Below are 17,528 nucleotides of genomic sequence, written 5' to 3' on the forward strand. Positions count from 1 at the left end.
AAAATCTCTTTAAATTCAAATATATATATAAATTATTTATTTAATATAAAATACAATTGTTGTTTTTTTTCTTATGATTTATCAATCTATTTATAATAAATCTAACTTTTTATATCTTTGAATGATAAATGTGGATGGGTGTTGTGTTGATTGTTATAATAATACAAAAATAGAATATTACTATATACTATTTAATTTATAAATAAAAATATATATGTGAAGGAGATGAGATGTGAAAAAAAAATAAATGATCTTGCCAATTTTATTATAACTTTGCAAAACTTATAAATATATATGATTGGTGAATGCTTGCTTATTATTGTCGACAGAGATTTATGACTGAAAAAAAGTGTTTTAAAAAAAATCCAAAAATGAAAAAAAAATTGTTTGATGGTTTTTTCAAACTTTAAAACCCATATTAAAATTGGCTAAAACAGAAATTTCGTTGTATTTATTTATTCAGATTTAGCTGCAAAAAAATATCTTTTTTTTTTTTTTTTTTGATCATTTAGAAATAAATATATATATAGAATAATTTATACAAGATAATTTAAAAGTTGAATAACTATTTAGTTTGATGTTGGAGGTGGAGCTGGAGTGGAGTTGAAATCGTTTTCTTTGATGGAATTGTATGTATATTCTTCTTTATTTCGGTTATCCATCGATCCATTTCATCTTTGGAAGCAGCTTCCAAGTTGAAACGTACATGATTGGATGGCTTGAGGCTGTTGTCCTTTTTTATTTTAAATGCTTTATCTTTGCCAGGTGTCAAGCAGAATTCTGTTTCACCAGTCACTCTGATATCAATGTCGATCAACTGTACCAACCCGATAGGATTTGATTCTTTGTCTTTTTTGTAATACAAAGTGTTTGACCTTAGCACGAAGTATCTTTTCTTTGTAGTTTTAATTCTACCACCTTCTTTCTTTAACCAACCTTCATATCGATCTCTTTTATTATTATTATTATTATTGTTGTTGTCAACTTTTGTATTATTATCATTCTCATTGGTTGCAACAATTGCTGGAGGAATTGTTAGTGGTGATGAAGATGATGCTGATGATGTCATCTCTTTAGAATTAACGTTGTTTTCGACATTAGAGTTTGAACAACAATTGGATTCAACAACTTGGAAAGCGACTTTATCATTCTCAAAGTCTTCACTACAACTACTGCTCGTCTGAGACTCAGAAAGAACTTCGAAATTTAAAGTATCTTTAATATCTGAAATATCACTCACGGTCATTGTGTTTTTTAAAAAACTAGTTTACACAATCTTAAGAGTTTGATATTTTATGATATTTTATAATTTAACAAAGAGATATATAAATAGATAGATTTGGATATATAGCTAGATAAATAATAGTAAATACAAAAAGAAATAGAAGAATAGTTAATCAACTAAATAATCTAGTTTAAAAAGAATTTAAATAGATTCAGTTTAAAGTAGACATCTATCGTTCATTCTTTTTTTTTTAGGTATGAAATGACCCACTACAAACATCAACTATATCTTTCAAATCATAAAAATGATGATGGCAATGATCAATACAGATACTTTTGAAATATATTTGCTTTTCATAATCTAAAATAATAGGATTAGAGTGTGTTGATTCTTATCAAAATGTTACTATATTGGAGTTGTGTAACTTACACTTCAAGAAATATATTAAAAAAAAAGATTCACCACTTCCAAACTGTTATTTTAAATGAAAGCAAGTAATTTGAGAAGAAAATCACAAAAAAAAACTCTGATTTATGATAAGATAGATGTTAATGTTTGCAAAGCAAATTGGATTAATACTAATTTTTAATAAATATTTTTTTTTATTTTATCTTTTGTTATATTAATAACTTTGTGAATAATTTACAATTTGAATATAATTATAAAGATTTATCTAATCTTAATAAAAAATAGCTCGGCACTATTTTAAACAAATATAATATTATTGTGGATGGGTAAGCAATAAAACCTATTTCTTTGGTGTTCCATTGGTATATTCAATTCTTTTTTTCATTTCGTCGACCCACATACACATCTCCTCCAATGACGATGCTCTCAGTTTGAACAGCTTGTGGTTCGATAAACCAACTATGTCGTTTGCATCCAACTTGTATGCCTTCACCTTTTTCAATTTGCCTACTGGCCTAATGACAAAAGTAAAGGTCTTTGTATCTTTGATGACCACCTCAACATCATCCAGCAAGAAGAAGCCACACGACACCTTGTCCAACTCTGACTTGTAGTATGTAATAACGTTGTGTTTGATAATGAAAAATCTCTTTTTCCAATTCTTGTAGAATCCACCCTGTTTTGTAAGAAATCCACTTGGATACTTTATATTGTCTCTGGGTGAAAACATTCTATCTTTATTACCACTTCCATTGTATGCCATAATTTAAATTTGTAATATCGAATTACAATTAACTTATCGAATTCCTAAATTTCAAACTTTTTTTTTGTATTTTGACCTCTATAATAAATAATATAAAATTAATATAAAAAGTTTCTAATATATATTTGTAAATTAAAAAATAAATAAACTATGTTTTATATAAATAAAATTGTAAATAATATTTTTGTAAATACAAAAAATTACAAAGTGTTTGGCTACAGTCAAGTTTGACCAAAGCCAATTATAATTTTGTACAATTGTTAATAGGAGATGGAAAGAAATAGGGTGGGTAAAATTGAATTTGGTAATAAATATTACCTGTTTGAAATATTATTGAGTTTATAATCTGTTGATTGCATCAATCGACAATATTGACAACCATAATAAACTTCTTACTTTAAATTTTCTAAAGATCTATAGTGAAGTTTTAAATGGGTGGACAATTAAATTGTATAACACAATTTAACACCTTTGTATAAAATTTATTATAATATAAAAAATAGTGATATAATATATTCTATGGTTGAAATTGTTATTGTTGTTTTAAAAATAGTGTCTAATGAGATTTAGGAAGGTTTCTATTTTTCTCCATTCTTTCCTTCCTTACTTCCTTAATAAATTGTTTTTAAAACAACACAAAGCAATGCAATGCTATCCAAATTAGAAATATAAATTAAAAACAATGTTTAAAAAAAGAAATTTGAAAAAAATCGATATTACAGTTAAGATGGAAAATAATTCTATAAATTTGAAATGATTAATATAATTTGGTTTAGAATTCTTTTGTGTTTGTGGTCTATTTAAATGAGAAGAAGAAGAATTATCATTGAATGTTTAGTGTTGACTGTCGGTTATCAGCGGATATACTATGAAAACATTCAACCAACACCAAAAGTGTGTATTTTTGACATAGATTTAGCTGACAATCAGTAACACCAAACCACAAATCAGTTTTTGATTATTTGTGAATTTTGATATTGATGTAAAACATACCTATTACTATCACACACACACACACAAACACTGTTATATAAATATTATTGTTTGGTTGATGGATGGATTATTTGATTTATTGGAATTGATAATGATGTGTTGTAATTATATATTGAATGATGTTGTTATTTTAATTTATTAAGTCGATTTGAAATGTATCAAGTGATATGATTTGATTGGAAGAACCTAAAAAAAACATTAAATTTTATATTTGTTTTTATTATTGTTTTTTTTGTTTTTTGTAGGGGTCTGGTACTCTTATACATACTCAAGTTTATGGGGGTGAAATGATTATGATTGAGTGGTTGTCAAATTTATTTTGTGGGTTATCTAGATTCACCACATTTTGCTTAAATCTTATTATCAAATTGTTGTTCTATTCAAGATGAGATTAAAAGATAGCACCTTCTATCTTACTATTTATATTATTATTTCTTTCTTTCGGAAACTAATAGAATGTAGTTCATCAACATTTGAGATTTAGTAAGTTCACATTTAACTTTTCAATCAACTGAAAGATTATATGATGTGATTGTGATACGAATGTTCAACTTTAATTAATCATGGTGTTTATGTTGTCATTATATACTTGTTTCTTTTCCATTGTGGAAATTAATTAAAAATGGGTGCTATGATGATAGATGTTCCATTAGTGAAAGTAATCCGAATAATATATGTTTCTCCCATTTTTTTTATAATTTAATAAAATTAAGTGTGGGTTATTATAAATTACTATTTTAGTTTATCTAATTGCAAAATTAGACCAAAGAGTAAGAGTTCATTTACAAACAATTTTATTAATTCTCTGATTATGTTGTTTTAGTATACCTACTAAATAGGGTAGATTTATTTTATTGGTTATAATCTCAGTAATTCAATACATTCCAAAAATGGAAATAATAAAATAAATTATTCCACAAAAATGGAATCTAAATGACTATCACTACTTGTCATGATGTTGTGCTTTAGTTTAAGTGGAAAAAAAATAAAAGAATATTAAAATGACACACTCTTTACTAATTTTGGTTATATAATAAATATATAGTAGCGGGGCATTTTACTTTTTTGTTTTTTTTTTTTTAATTTTATTAATTACAGTGATAATACTTTGTTTATGAATAGTAGTTTATCGAGAATCTGTTTACCTTCATGCTCAGGGGTAGCTGGATTCGAAGCTGTTTTGGTAACGGTTTCGATTTGAGTAAAGATACGATCCAAAAGTGGTTCCAATGTTTTCTTGAGTGTTCCTAACTGACCTTCGTCGGGTGTTGATGGCGCAGGTTTGATCTCCAATGGCAGAATGTAGTTGTTCTCTTGGTAGAGTTCGTGTAGTGTTTGTTTGGTACTTCTTACGGCCTTACCGATTTCGATTGCCTCTTGTAGTGATGCGTGTTCCAAGTCTTTGCGCATCGATCGCAAACGATCGGTGATCTCACGTGAGCATACCTCAACCACACGCAATGCAGATTTGTCATTGCCAATCGATAGACGTTTGCTGGTCATTGGTGAGGACAACGGTGAGTGTTCCGGTGAGATCGAGAGACGACTGCCGGCTTCGTTGTTGATGGTGAGGGAACCTGATGCGCTAAGCGAAGTGCTAACTCCAGGTGTGGAAACTGCTTGATCGAAAATCGATTTTAACTTACTAATGACATGGGCTGTCATGATGACATGCTCCTTATAGACGAATGTGTGAATCTTGGTCTTTAACATGAAAATATAATCAGAGAGTTCCTCGATTGCCAAGTGAGACGCACGTTTCAACTCGTGATGTTTTAACTCTTCCACCCCACTTGGTGGGTTTGCCAATGACTCTGGTGATAACACTGCCAAGTTGTAATGAGCTGGCTTATTGAATTGCTGTAGGAATGATTTTACATCATTCTTTGTAATACCTAAATGTTTCTCTGTTGAATCGACAATATGCTAATAAATAAATGATTATTAATATATGAACTATGACTATTGTTGTAAATATGTTAATTAATTACTTACTCTCTTTGAATCTCTTAAAATGGTTGATAATCTGATAGTTTCTTTATAGTTTGTTTCTTTTTCGATGTTCTTTACGATACTCTTTAATTGATTCCACACATGCTCTGAAATGAGTGATTCTGTTGTACCTTTGACTCTATTAATCTTATCCATAGTCTCTTGGTCCAATGTAGATAAAAGTGTAAGTGAGGAGTTGGATGGTGACGATGAAGATGTTGTTGCTGGTGCTGCTGGTGCTGCTGGTTTGATAGCATTCAAATTTGATGTTGATGTTGATAGTGATGATGGTGAAGAGTAAGCAGAAGTTGGTGGTTTGGCACTGGTGGTAGTTGGTGTCGATGGCTTTGAAGGCGATGTAGATGGTTTTATAGGAGTATTATTATTAATATTGTTGTTGTTATTATTTGAAACGTTCAAGTTATTGTTGTTCAATGATTGAGTGGTTGGTGAAGTTGGATTGGTAACAGCAGTAGTTATTGGTGATGGAGTTGGTGAAGTTGTTGTACTGCTGTTGTTACTGTTGCTGTTGGAAGTGTTGTTGGTTGGTGTAGCACCACTTATGCTACTTGGAGGTTTGATGTTATTCTGACTGGATGAAGCTTGAAGTGGTGGTTTAACTTTGATAATGGTTGTAGTTTGTTGAGTGTTTTGTTGCTTTGGAATGGTTGGCAACGAGAGTTTAGGTGATTGTTGTGGATTGGTAGCGTTGGTAAGTTGAGTTTGTGAGTTGATTTTGTTGAGTCCAATGGTTGGGTGAGAATGTCCGCCAGTGGATGCACCGGTTGGTGACAGTGGATTGAGTGGATCGCCATTGGGGTTGGCCGACTGACTCACTGGGTGCGAAGGTGTGAACGCTGCCACCGTTGTTATTTTATTGGTGGGTGGACCGGGTGGTTTGGTGACTTGGTCGTACTCTTCGATCCAGAGTCTAACGATGTCCTCGGTGTTCAAACGATCCTGTTTCATATAGTACATTTCTTCCTCTGGACGTAGGAAGACTCTTGCGAAAATCGATGACAACGCCGATGAATCCATCTTTGTTGTACCGTGATTCGAGTGAATCTTTGAGAGTAAACTTAACACTGCACGAATCGTTCCACGAAATCCTTGAGGCAGATAGGCCAGCAGGAATCTATAAGCCCAAATCTTGTCTTGCTGCGATAGTATCGTGTGAGTTAACAAGAAACTATCATACAAATGATATGAAAACAGAGGTTCTGGTAGCGCATGTAAATATTGTCTCAAAATCTCTGCAACAATATGTGGATTATTTGTAAATGTTGAAAGTTGTATTTGTTCAATATCTCCCATTGCCATATCTAAAGAAAAAAAAAAAAAAAAAAGAAAAAAAAGAAAAGAATATTAATAAACTAATTTTTAAATATCTAATGAATTAATTAATTATTGTTTACCTTTAAGTAAATTCTTTTTAACAATTTGTACATCACTTTCCAATTCCGATGGATTGGCTTTAAAAATAAGTTCTGTTGTTGTTCCTTTGGACATGAGATAGCGCACTAGTTTGTGGAGTATTGGAGGTCCCTCTGAGTTTGGACTGATAGGCATTCCGTTCAGCATATTGACCGGTGCATTCATGTTGTAGATAAGGGATGTATCGGATGCACTGCTAATTCCAATGTTGCTACCCATGATTGGTGACGAACTTGCCACTGCCAAATTGACGAGATTCGAGGATGAGCTGTTGGCCGTCAATCCAACTGTGCTGTTGCTATGTGTCAATGGGTTGTCTTTTGATGGCACCGACAGCATTGGTGATGATAGTTGTGGTTGCAAACTGTTTGGTGAGAAACTACTAACACTCACACTAGTAGCTATTGGTTGTGGTGTCAAATTATTTTGTGAAGCCTGCTGATTGGATGAATTGATGAGTGGTGGTGCTGTTGATCCTCCTGCTCCACCAACACCACTATTGTTTCCAGATGCATTGGCAGCACTACCAATATTCAGTTGCGATGACTGTTTATTGGTGCTTGCTTTATTTTTCCAAGCAAACATTGTACTTGTCATTTTTTTTTATTTTATTTTTCTTTACTTTTCTTACTTATTTGCTTATTTATAATAAAAAAAAGTAAAAGAAAATATATATAGATAAATATATATACAAATTAATTAATTATTACCAAATCAAATCAAATCATTGAATTAATTTAAAAAAAAAAAAAAAGAAAAGAAAAGAATAAAAATACAAATTTGATTTGAAAAGATTTGATATTGACTGACTGATACACTAGTGTACTTATATATAAGGGTTGTGGGTGAGTATGTGTGGTAATTATGAAATTATGATTATAAATAGAATACGTATATAATTATATTTTAATATTAGTTCTTTATTTACTATATGAATTTATAAATCTAAATAAATTTATATTTATTTATCTCTTTTTGGTTGTGATATTTGTTTTTTATTTTTGTTACCGTTACAAACGGCCTTGTGTGCAAATATAATATTATTGTTATAAGTAAAAAGTAGATTAATTTGTATGTTATTATATTGTTGTTAATTTAATTAAAATTAAATAAATTATTGGATGATAATGTTGTTTAGATAACGACAATGATGGGAAGTGGAGTGAGTAATACAAAGTCAGATTTAGTGGTGATCAGTAGATAGGAGAGAAACAGGAGATTATTATATGAATACACTTTTGCTTTGAATTTAAATTTGGTTCGATTTGGTTTTTGTGTTGTTTTTAAAAATGGATTGGTTTGGATGCCTGTGGTATTGTGATGACCAAACAAACTTACAAACTATTGGGTATTGAAAGAAAAAAAAAAAAAAAAAAACCAAAATATTTTTTAAAAAAAAAGAAAACAGAAACAAGAAATGTTTTAATCTAAATATTATCTTTTAATTTATATTTTTAAAGTTGATTTATATAAATTTTGAAACTATCTAATTGTTTATCTATTTAGATATGAAAAAATAAGAGCTAAACAGTATAAACAATAGTAATACAAAAAATTTAAGATGAAAAAAAACTGAAAAAAAAATGAAAAAAGAAAAAATTAAATTAAATTAAATATCAAAAATAATCAAGATCCGTCACTTATTTTTTACTCTTTTTTTTTTTAACACGTTCAAGATCTTTATTTAAAAAACAAACTATTACTCAAAGTTGATTTTGCTAAAAAAATGATGTCAAAATATTAAAAAAACTGGTAACTCGATACCAGAGCAAAGATAAAATGATTATTTTATTGAATCAAGAATTTCTCAAGGTCGACCTGAGAGTCTTTGGATGCTAAAATCAACTTTTTCTTTGTTGTTTTCTCAAGTGTGATTTTTGAGAATTAAAAGAAATCAGTATAAAAGTAACAAAAAAAACTTTGACCATCCTATTTAGTATTTATTTATTTATTTTCCAATCATATATAAAGATGCAAAAAGAACTATATTCTGCAATATTTAATCATAAACCACTTAGAACAAAAGTATTTCAAGATGTTTTGGCTATTGATAAACAGATCGATCCAAAGGGAAAGAAATACACCTATGAAGCACTTTGGGAGTGTCCAGCAGCAATGGCTGGTAATGGTTATAAGACAGAGTTGGAGAAATACTTCACCGACAATCCATTGGTGTTGAAAGATTTAACCAGAAAGGATTTAAATGACATCTTTAGAGCTACAGTGAAAGCTGGCCATTTAGAGATTCTCAAATATCTGGTGGGCGCGATTGATAGGGAGCACAGATTACTGGGTACTTCAACGATTATGAAAGAGTCACGTGATTGGGAAATCATCCATTACATCGAGAGTCTCGAGAGCGTCCAGGTGAAATACGAATGTGCAATGTCTGAAGCTCCATTGACTGGAGATATCGAGCGTCTCAAGTATTTTGCTGGAAAGTGCAGAGTATCAAGAGAATCGATAGCCATAGCATTTAACAATGCTGCAAGAGTCGGTCGTATCGATATGATAGAGTGGTTGGCTGCGAATTACTCCAAGTACAGAGCATTCAATTCTATGACTATTGAAGCTGTTCGTGGAGGTCATCTTCACGTTCTTGAATATCTAAAGAAAGAAGCCAAAGATAGATTTACATTTGAGGACGACGACGAGCTTTCATATTTAACTCTTATCGATGTTTCTGCTGAGTTTGGCCACCTTGATATTTTGAAATGGTTACACTACAATCGAATTGGCTTTGCTACTTCTAGAGCTGCTTACTTGGCAGCTACAAAAGGACATTTGGAGTTGCTCAAGTATCTGTTGAATCATGTTAATACCGACTTTTCATCAGATGCTATGGATTATGCATGCTCGAAACACCTGGATATTGTAAAATGGTTACACGAGAATCAAAGTGCAAGAGCTACTACTTTGGCCATGGATAACGCAGCTATGAATGGTCGATTTGAAATTGTAAAGTGGTTAAATGAGAATAGAAGTGAAGGATGTACCCAAAAAGCTATGGACCAGGCGGCCGGTGGAGGATTCCTAGAAATAGTAGTGTGGCTCCATGAAAATAGAAGTGAAGGTTGTACAACTGACGCAATGGATATCGCTGCTCAAAATGGCCACCTCCATGTTGTTAAATGGTTGCACGAGAATAGAAGTGAAGGATGTTCGACAAGAGCTATGGACTATGCTTGCTTCTATAAAAGATCCGAAGTTGTAAAGTGGTTACATGAAAATAGAAGTGAAGGCTGTACAAAAAAGGCAATGGAAAACGCCTCTTATTTTGGTGACCTAAGAATGGTGAAGTGGTTGCATGAGAATAGAACTGAAGGATGCTCAAAAAAAGCTATGGACAATGCGGCAAGTAGCGGTTCCTTGGAAACTCTTATTTGGCTTCATGAGAATAGAAGTGAAGGATGTTCAACTCATGCGATGAATACGGCTGCATCAAATGGACATCTATCAGTTTTAGAGTGGTTACATGAAAATAGAAGTGAAGGTTGTACAACCCGTGCTATGGACGACGCTATTATTTGCCATCATATGCACATATTAAAATGGCTTCATGAAAATCGTACAGAAGGCTGCACTGAAGAAGGAATCAATTATGCTCATGAAAATGATTATAAAGAAGTGATAAATTGGCTATCTATCAACAAACCAAAGCAGCATGATACACCCACTGAAATACATGTCGAAGAAGAAGAGGAAGAAGAAGATTTTGGTGGGGATGCGCTCGGTTTGTAGAAATAAAATCGATTAATAATTTTAAAAAAAAAAAAACAATTGTTTATTTGGGTCTAAAAAGATGTTTTAAAGAAGATTGATAGTAACATATTAAACGATGAATTGGATCTGTTGATGCCATTTGGCTAAAATGAAATTCAGTGTTTTTGAAATTCTCCATCACCAGAGATCGGTCCATAGTTGAATGATAGATTTTGTTGACAAACAGCTTCAAGAATGATGTTGAAATCCCATAGTATTGCGAGAGGATTAGCGTCAAAATGATCTGTCTGTAGGAGTTCTCTAAGGATATTTCCTGATTGTTTGAAACATTCTTCATAATTACAGATGAGAACTTCTCCTCTATTCTGTCAAGAGCGATTCTATCTTTGATTTGATATTTAGAATTCTTTGAATCATAAACAACCAATCCCTTATTATCCAATTGATTGGAAATCATCTTTATTATTTTCTTTTCTTTTAGTGGTATAAAACCAGAGCATAGTGATGATATTGTTTCTCCAAATGATTTAGATTTCAAACTAACAAAAAAAGTATAAATATTAATAAAATTTGTAAAAAAAATAAGTTTTGATTTTACCTATAAATCTTCTTTAATAATTTATTTAGAAAATCATCATGACAGCTTGATTTATCAACTACATAAACTGATGTTTGACTAATAAATTTAACAATATTAATATAATTTTGAATTTAGTTTAAATTTTTTAAGAATAAAATACATTTTTCCATTTTTTATTTCTCTTTGTATACCAAGTTTTTTAAGTGTCATTAATTCTAAAACACCAAGAGATACTAAACCAAAATAAACAGCTTTATTGGTTATAGGTATTGAAGAGACAAAGTTATTTTCATTTATATTTAAAATTATTAATAAAAATTCCTCTGGGAGTGTAAGATTATATTTATTAACTGGATTAATTTGTAAAAGATTATTTGTATTGAAATTAAAATTTTCAAATTCCACATCTATTAATGATTCATAAGAGTCCATCATTTTTCTAATTATCTTAAATTAACTATTCTAATTTTATGAAATGAAAGAAATTAAATTTATAAAAGTGAAGAATGTTATAAATAAAAAAAAAGATAGGTAAATAATTAAAATTTAAACATAATTTAAAATTATTTTGTAAATTAAATTTATGATTACTAAAATTTTATTTTAATTTGTTTAAACATATAAATTAATTGTTTACATGTCTTTTGGATTATTTTTTGAGACGAATTTTATCAATCATTTCTATTGTTTGAAAATCAAATCAAGGTGTTTACTGATACCACTTTTCTCGCTAATGGTATTGAGAAGGTAATTATTGTCATCAATAATTAATTTAATACCCACTTGTGGTATTTTATTAGTAAGAATTACAAATTTGTATATTTATTATTATTTTTAACAGATTGGATCAAATTTGGTTTGAATATATAATCAAAAAAAAAAAAAATAATAAAAAAATTACAAATTAAAATTAATTTTGTGTTTAAAAGTGTGTTTATTTGGTTCACAACATATAATCTATTTTCAAACACTTTGTTAAAAATAATCACATCATAACATCAACACTTTTGAAATAGTTTTTTTATAAAATATTCTTTGCATCAATACCTATAATGAGTGTATAAGTGTGTATTTTATCTATATTGAATTTACATTAATGTTCCCTCTTTAATTACTTACATTATGATCATCATCATTTACATTTTTCAATGACTATATGTTTTCATATGATATTTGCAATAAATCATGAATAAAACATTGATACTTATTAATCTATAATATTTTTATACTACTATTCTGTTAGTGAGATTTATATTATGCTTTGAAAAATACCTTTGATCTTCTTAAAATTAATAGAAATAATTATTATTTATCAATCTTTATATCTATTATATATCCTAACAAATATTTCTAACAAGAAATACAACACCAATCAAATAAATAGTTTTTTTATAAATAAAATCATGAGATTTTTTATTTTTATTTTTTTTTGATTTTTTCATTCAATGCATTAAGTATGCTTATATTTTTTTTTTAATTTTTTTTTAATTTATTTATAAAAAATACTTTAACAATTCCATAGGTCAAGAGATAGCACTTGATCCATGTGAAAATATATTTTGTGGTAGTGGACAATGTGGTATTCAAGATGGTGAGGGTACATGTTTCGAAAATGGTGATCTACCAACTCAAGATCCATGTTCAACTTTAGTTTGCCCAGATGGATCGACTTGTACAAAGTTTGGAATCTCTGCCAAATGTGTAGTTGAAAGTGGTGAGCCACTTCTTCCTGGTACCAGCGTTGGTGGTGATTTCACAGGCGATTTCACAACTGAGAATTCTTTTACTGGCACTACCGGTTCTTTAACTGCATTTCCAATTGCTGATAGTGAAAATATTTTCACTACTGGAGAACTTACATTAGCCCTGACCAGTACAAGTGGTAGACCTATTACCGATGGTGTTACAGAAGCATCCACTGGTTTTACTATATCATCCACAGGCCCTATTCCACCAAGCCAAGGATCAACATTTGGTGGTACTTCATCCGGTACTGGAAGAGGTGATCCATGCGATCATATACAATGTGTTGAAGGTTCATTCTGTACAAATATTGATGGAGTAGCAAAATGTTTAACCTTTGAAGAAGTAACTGTTGTTGCAACCTCTGGTGGCAGTACTATAAGCAGCAGTAGCAGTAGCAGTAGCAGTAGCAGTAGCAGTAGCAGTAGCAGTAGCAGTAGCAGTAGCAGTAGCAGTAGCAGTAGCAGTAGCAGTAGCAGTGGTAGTGGTAGTGGTAGTAGTGGAGGTGATCCATGTAAAAATGTCCAATGTAAAGATGGAAAGGTATGTGCCAATTTTGCGGGAACCGTTCAGTGTTTAGATCCAAGCTCGTTGACCTTTGGACAACATGGTAAAGATGATAGTGTTTGTGACAATGGAAAGAGATGTCTCCTCGGATTCAAATGTTTGATGGTCAACAACGTTGCAACTTGTGTTCCAAGAAACGGATCTCCACTCTGCGGTGGAAGATTATGTCAAGTCGGTGAAACCTGTGCCAATTTGAATGGAAGAGAAGTATGCATACCAGTCTCATCGACATCAGGTGGAAGTGGAAATACCTGTGCTACTTACAGATGTCCACCAGACTACCATTGTAAATCACTCCGAGGAATACCAACATGTTTCCCATCGAAATTTGAAAGCAAATGTCACAAATTCCAATGTCCAATCGGAACGAATTGCACAGAGATCAATTGTGTCCCAACATGTATCCCAATAAAGCCAGACAATCATTGTAAAGGAGTATCGTGTCAAAAGCATGAGATGTGTTGTCAACCAAAGCCAGAGCTCCCTCCAAGATGTTTAGATAAATGTATTTTCAAGAATTGTCCAAAATGGATGAAATGTACTCATGATCAAAGCGGAGAGCCTCACTGTGAACATTTAATCGATTGATAAAGAAAAGTAAAAAAAAATACAAATTAACATTTTCAAATCACCCACCTGAATCTCATCTTCTGGACTAGAAATAAAAAAAAAAAAAATAAGTTATTACTTTCACATTTTTGATTTTTGATTTTCTTTTTATTTTACTTGTTGATCAAGTTTACATAATATTTATTTTAACCCAGTATGTAAAACACATGTATCAAGTATTATAGTTCAAGTTATTAATGATTTGAAATAATGAGTCAAGTATATCAATAGGATCACGTGACTATATTGTAATTAAATATAGATGTAAAGAGTTATTTGATCAATGCTTTTTTTGTTTTTGTTTTGTCTATTTTAAACAAGAATTTCGTATAGATATATATATATATTTATATATGATTATTGGGATATGTTTGAAAAAAAAAGTGATATAGTGGTAATATATTCAACACACATAGAGAGAAGGAAGTGTGTTATCTTTTCTTCTGATGTTAAAAAAAAGAAAAACATTGAAATTCACCATCATCATTGAAAGAATAGTAAAACACCAGTGTATTTACAAAAAAAAATAAAAAAATAAAAGCAGTGATTGTTTGTATGATAAATGAATAAGTAAACAATAGATATAATTATATGAATGTTCTCATATTATATACCTATACTTTTAAGTGATTTTCAATCATTCAAATTTGTCAATGATAATTTTTTTTTTTTAATGATTAAATAATATGATCAAATTTACTATTTAACATCAAGTTTGATGAATGTTAAAATTTATTATTATTTCTTTCTTTTCCATATACAATAACCTATATTTTTTTAAAAAATACTATCTATAAAAATAAAACTTTGAAATAATATTCTATTCCAACAACAATCACAACACCTTTAATTTATTTTTGAGTAAAATGAAAACTTCATTACTCTTTTTATTTGTAATAATAGTGGCAGTTCGTATGTATCAATTTTAAATATTCAAAATTGAAATCTTTAATTTTTAAAGCTAATTTAATGTTTTTTTTTTTTTCTTTTAAAAGAATCTCAGCCAATAAGGGATCCATGTGACTTTAAAAAATGTGATCCAGGAATGAAGTGTGTCAGTTTTGGCGACACACAAGCTATCTGTATTCCAGATTCCCCAATCGATCCATGCAAAGAACTAAATTGTCCACCAGGTGAAATGTGCGCCAACATTAGAGGTAAACATCAATGCGTTCCAGGTATGACTACTGGTTCAAGTGGTGATCCATGTAAAGATGTACATTGCGAGAAAGGATTAATTTGTGCCAACTTCAATGGAAATGCTAAATGCATTGATCCAGGACAATTGACTGGATCTGAAGATCCATGTAAGGATTTACATTGCGAGAGAGGAGAAGTTTGTGCCAACTTTGCTGGAAAAGCCAAATGCGTTGACCCAAATACCTTAATTACTGGATCATCTGGAGGTCATGATGATAGTGTCTGTGAGAATGGAAAGAGATGTCTCCTCGGATTCAAATGTTTGATGGTCAACAACGTTGCCACCTGCGTTCCAAGAAACGGATCACCACTTTGTGGTGGTAAGCTGTGTAAGGTCGGTGAAACCTGTGCCAATTTCCATGGTAGAGACATCTGTGTTCCAGTGCACCAGTTCCCATCGCCAACTTCAGGTGGAAGAGACGTATGCTGGGGACACAAATGCCCATTCGGACACTGTTGCAAGAACATCCATGGTGTAGCCACATGTGTTCCAGAGCACTCGACCGGTGGAGTAAGCAGATGTACCGACTACCATTGTCCAATTGGATACTTCTGCCAGGAATTGAATGGAATTGCCACCTGTATTCCACATAAAGAAGATTGCTGCACCAACTACCAATGTCCACGTGATTTCTATTGCAAGAATGTAAACAATATCCCAACATGTATTCCATCAAATCCACCAAATAGATGCTGGAACTTCCAATGTCCAATTGGTACCAATTGCACTGAAATCAATGGAGTTCCAACCTGTATCCCAACCAGACCACCCAACCACTGCGAAGGTGTACAATGTCAAAATCACCAGGTTTGTTGTCAACCATTCCCAGATCACCCTGCAAGATGTCTTGACAAATGTTTGTTCATGAGCTGTCCAAACTCATCATGCAGATGTGATAGTTGGGGAACTCCAAGATGTGAACAATGGGAGTAAACCATCCAAATAAATAGTCATTCCCTAGGGGAAAGATTATTTTTTTAATAAAAGAAACTTTGAACAAAACAATTAAAATAAAATAAAAACCAAGAATGTTTTTAAATAATTTAAGTGGAAAAAAACTATATTGATATTAATATCATTGATTATTTAAGATTATAATTGATAATCAAAAGAAATTAATATTGTTGTTGTTAATTAAAAGTGATGAGATAGATTACTTTTATTTAACAATTGATCAAATAATAATTATTATTATCCAATAACTCTTGAGATGAAACAATTACATAGATACGACCAAAAGAGTAAACCTCTTGAGCGATTTGCGATCAATGAGAGTAATCCATCTTGACAAAGTGAGGAGGTGCATGCCCACCAATCGATACAAACCAATAGTGTTGCTACCATTACAATTATATTTGCTATGCTTTCATATCCTCTTCTAATTGTATCATTCTAAAGTTTGTTATTAGTTAGTTAGCCAGATGTTAAATTAATAAGTTTGTTTGATTTTTAACATACCATGTTTACAATTGGGAAATGATCTGGAATCGATTTAATAACGTATTGACTTAGTAATGCTACTGCTAGAGGAATGTAGAGTCCACTGATGAGAGATGTCGATTCGATGCTTGGTGGTACTATTTGAAGTTGATGACCGAAACGCAATGTCAAGTCGATTGTCACTGTATAGAGGAATGCAACGATGGTCGAGTCTGATTTCAACACTGGGAAGAATCTTCCCATCGATTTGCTGTAACCCATTACATATTCCCAGGCAACCCAAAGCAACATCAAAGGTAGTGTACAAATCAGTAGTTCCTTATACTCAAAGAGAGCAGTCAAGCTATCGTTACCCTGCTGATCGACCATCGATTTCAACTGTACCAAATACTTGTAGATAGGATGACGATCTTTAATCTCTGATTCCTTTGCACTCATTATTATCGTATTGGAAGCAAACAAAAGAGAAAACATAACTATACCAAACAATCTAATTGTTGATCTTGAATGTTGTGGAAGATGTCTTCTTCTTTCAAATATATTATTATTATTACTATTATTATTGTTATTATTATTATTATTAGAGGGTGTATTATTTTTCTTATTATTATCGGATGGTGTTGGTATTTCATTATTATCTAACGAGTCATCGTCATCGTCTTCGATCTTCTTTGGTGGTGTATCGGTAGGATCCTTCACTTGCTCAGCAATGAAACCAAGTCTACCACCAGCATGACTTTGTATTCTATTCTTTCTTGCTTCTCTTCTTCGTCTTTCTTGTTCTGCTTTTTCTTCGGGTGTCATTATATATCTTTTATATTCACAAATGTTGTGTTTTTTTAATTTAAAA

The 17,528-nt window shown here is 31.1% G+C and overlaps 8 protein-coding genes across 8 annotated transcripts; 3 read left to right on the plus strand and 5 right to left on the minus strand.

Annotated features, from left to right (window-relative positions):
- Positions 1-71: 71 nt before the first annotated feature.
- On the minus strand, positions 72-1,246 carry PPL_06028 (uncharacterized protein; the record flags this gene model as incomplete). The annotated part of the gene is made up of 2 exons (XM_020576897.1): positions 72-86; positions 707-1,246. 2 exons carry the CDS (start codon positions 1,244-1,246, stop codon positions 72-74), a joined length of 555 nt encoding a protein of 184 aa, XP_020433309.1.
- Positions 1,247-1,756: 510 nt separating this feature from the next.
- On the minus strand, positions 1,757-2,396 carry PPL_06029 (uncharacterized protein; the record flags this gene model as incomplete). The annotated part of the gene is made up of 2 exons (XM_020576898.1): positions 1,757-1,803; positions 2,090-2,396. The coding sequence occupies 2 exons, from the start codon at positions 2,394-2,396 to the stop codon at positions 1,757-1,759; spliced, it is 354 nt and encodes a 117-aa protein (XP_020433310.1).
- A 1,384-nt stretch (positions 2,397-3,780) lies between these two features.
- On the minus strand, positions 3,781-7,412 carry gacM (Rho GTPase-activating protein; the record flags this gene model as incomplete). Its single annotated transcript, XM_020576899.1, has 4 exons — positions 3,781-3,805; positions 4,486-5,315; positions 5,385-6,703; positions 6,797-7,412. 4 exons carry the CDS (start codon positions 7,410-7,412, stop codon positions 3,781-3,783), a joined length of 2,790 nt encoding a protein of 929 aa, XP_020433311.1.
- Positions 7,413-8,786: 1,374 nt separating this feature from the next.
- On the plus strand, positions 8,787-10,556 carry PPL_06031 (uncharacterized protein; the record flags this gene model as incomplete). Its single annotated transcript, XM_020576900.1, has 1 exon — positions 8,787-10,556. The coding sequence occupies one exon, from the start codon at positions 8,787-8,789 to the stop codon at positions 10,554-10,556; it is 1,770 nt and encodes a 589-aa protein (XP_020433312.1).
- Positions 10,557-10,693: 137 nt separating this feature from the next.
- On the minus strand, positions 10,694-11,553 carry PPL_06032 (uncharacterized protein; the record flags this gene model as incomplete). Its single annotated transcript, XM_020576901.1, has 2 exons — positions 10,694-10,898; positions 11,279-11,553. 2 exons carry the CDS (start codon positions 11,551-11,553, stop codon positions 10,694-10,696), a joined length of 480 nt encoding a protein of 159 aa, XP_020433313.1.
- Positions 11,554-12,170: 617 nt separating this feature from the next.
- PPL_06033 (uncharacterized protein) lies at positions 12,171-14,016 on the plus strand (the record flags this gene model as incomplete). The annotated part of the gene is made up of 2 exons (XM_020576902.1): positions 12,171-12,174; positions 12,641-14,016. The coding sequence occupies 2 exons, from the start codon at positions 12,171-12,173 to the stop codon at positions 14,014-14,016; spliced, it is 1,380 nt and encodes a 459-aa protein (XP_020433314.1).
- An 887-nt stretch (positions 14,017-14,903) lies between these two features.
- Positions 14,904-16,171, plus strand: PPL_06034 (putative spore coat protein; the record flags this gene model as incomplete). Its single annotated transcript, XM_020576903.1, has 2 exons — positions 14,904-14,949; positions 15,033-16,171. 2 exons carry the CDS (start codon positions 14,904-14,906, stop codon positions 16,169-16,171), a joined length of 1,185 nt encoding a protein of 394 aa, XP_020433315.1.
- Positions 16,172-16,429: 258 nt separating this feature from the next.
- On the minus strand, positions 16,430-17,482 carry PPL_06035 (putative transmembrane protein; the record flags this gene model as incomplete). Its single annotated transcript, XM_020576904.1, has 2 exons — positions 16,430-16,630; positions 16,697-17,482. 2 exons carry the CDS (start codon positions 17,480-17,482, stop codon positions 16,430-16,432), a joined length of 987 nt encoding a protein of 328 aa, XP_020433316.1.
- Between the last annotated feature and the right edge of the window lie 46 nt (positions 17,483-17,528).

Source organism: Heterostelium album (genome assembly GCF_000004825.1).
Source record: "Heterostelium album PN500 unplaced genomic scaffold PPL_contig13, whole genome shotgun sequence".
In the NCBI taxonomy this organism is placed as follows: Eukaryota; Evosea; class Eumycetozoa; order Acytosteliales; family Acytosteliaceae; genus Heterostelium; species Heterostelium album.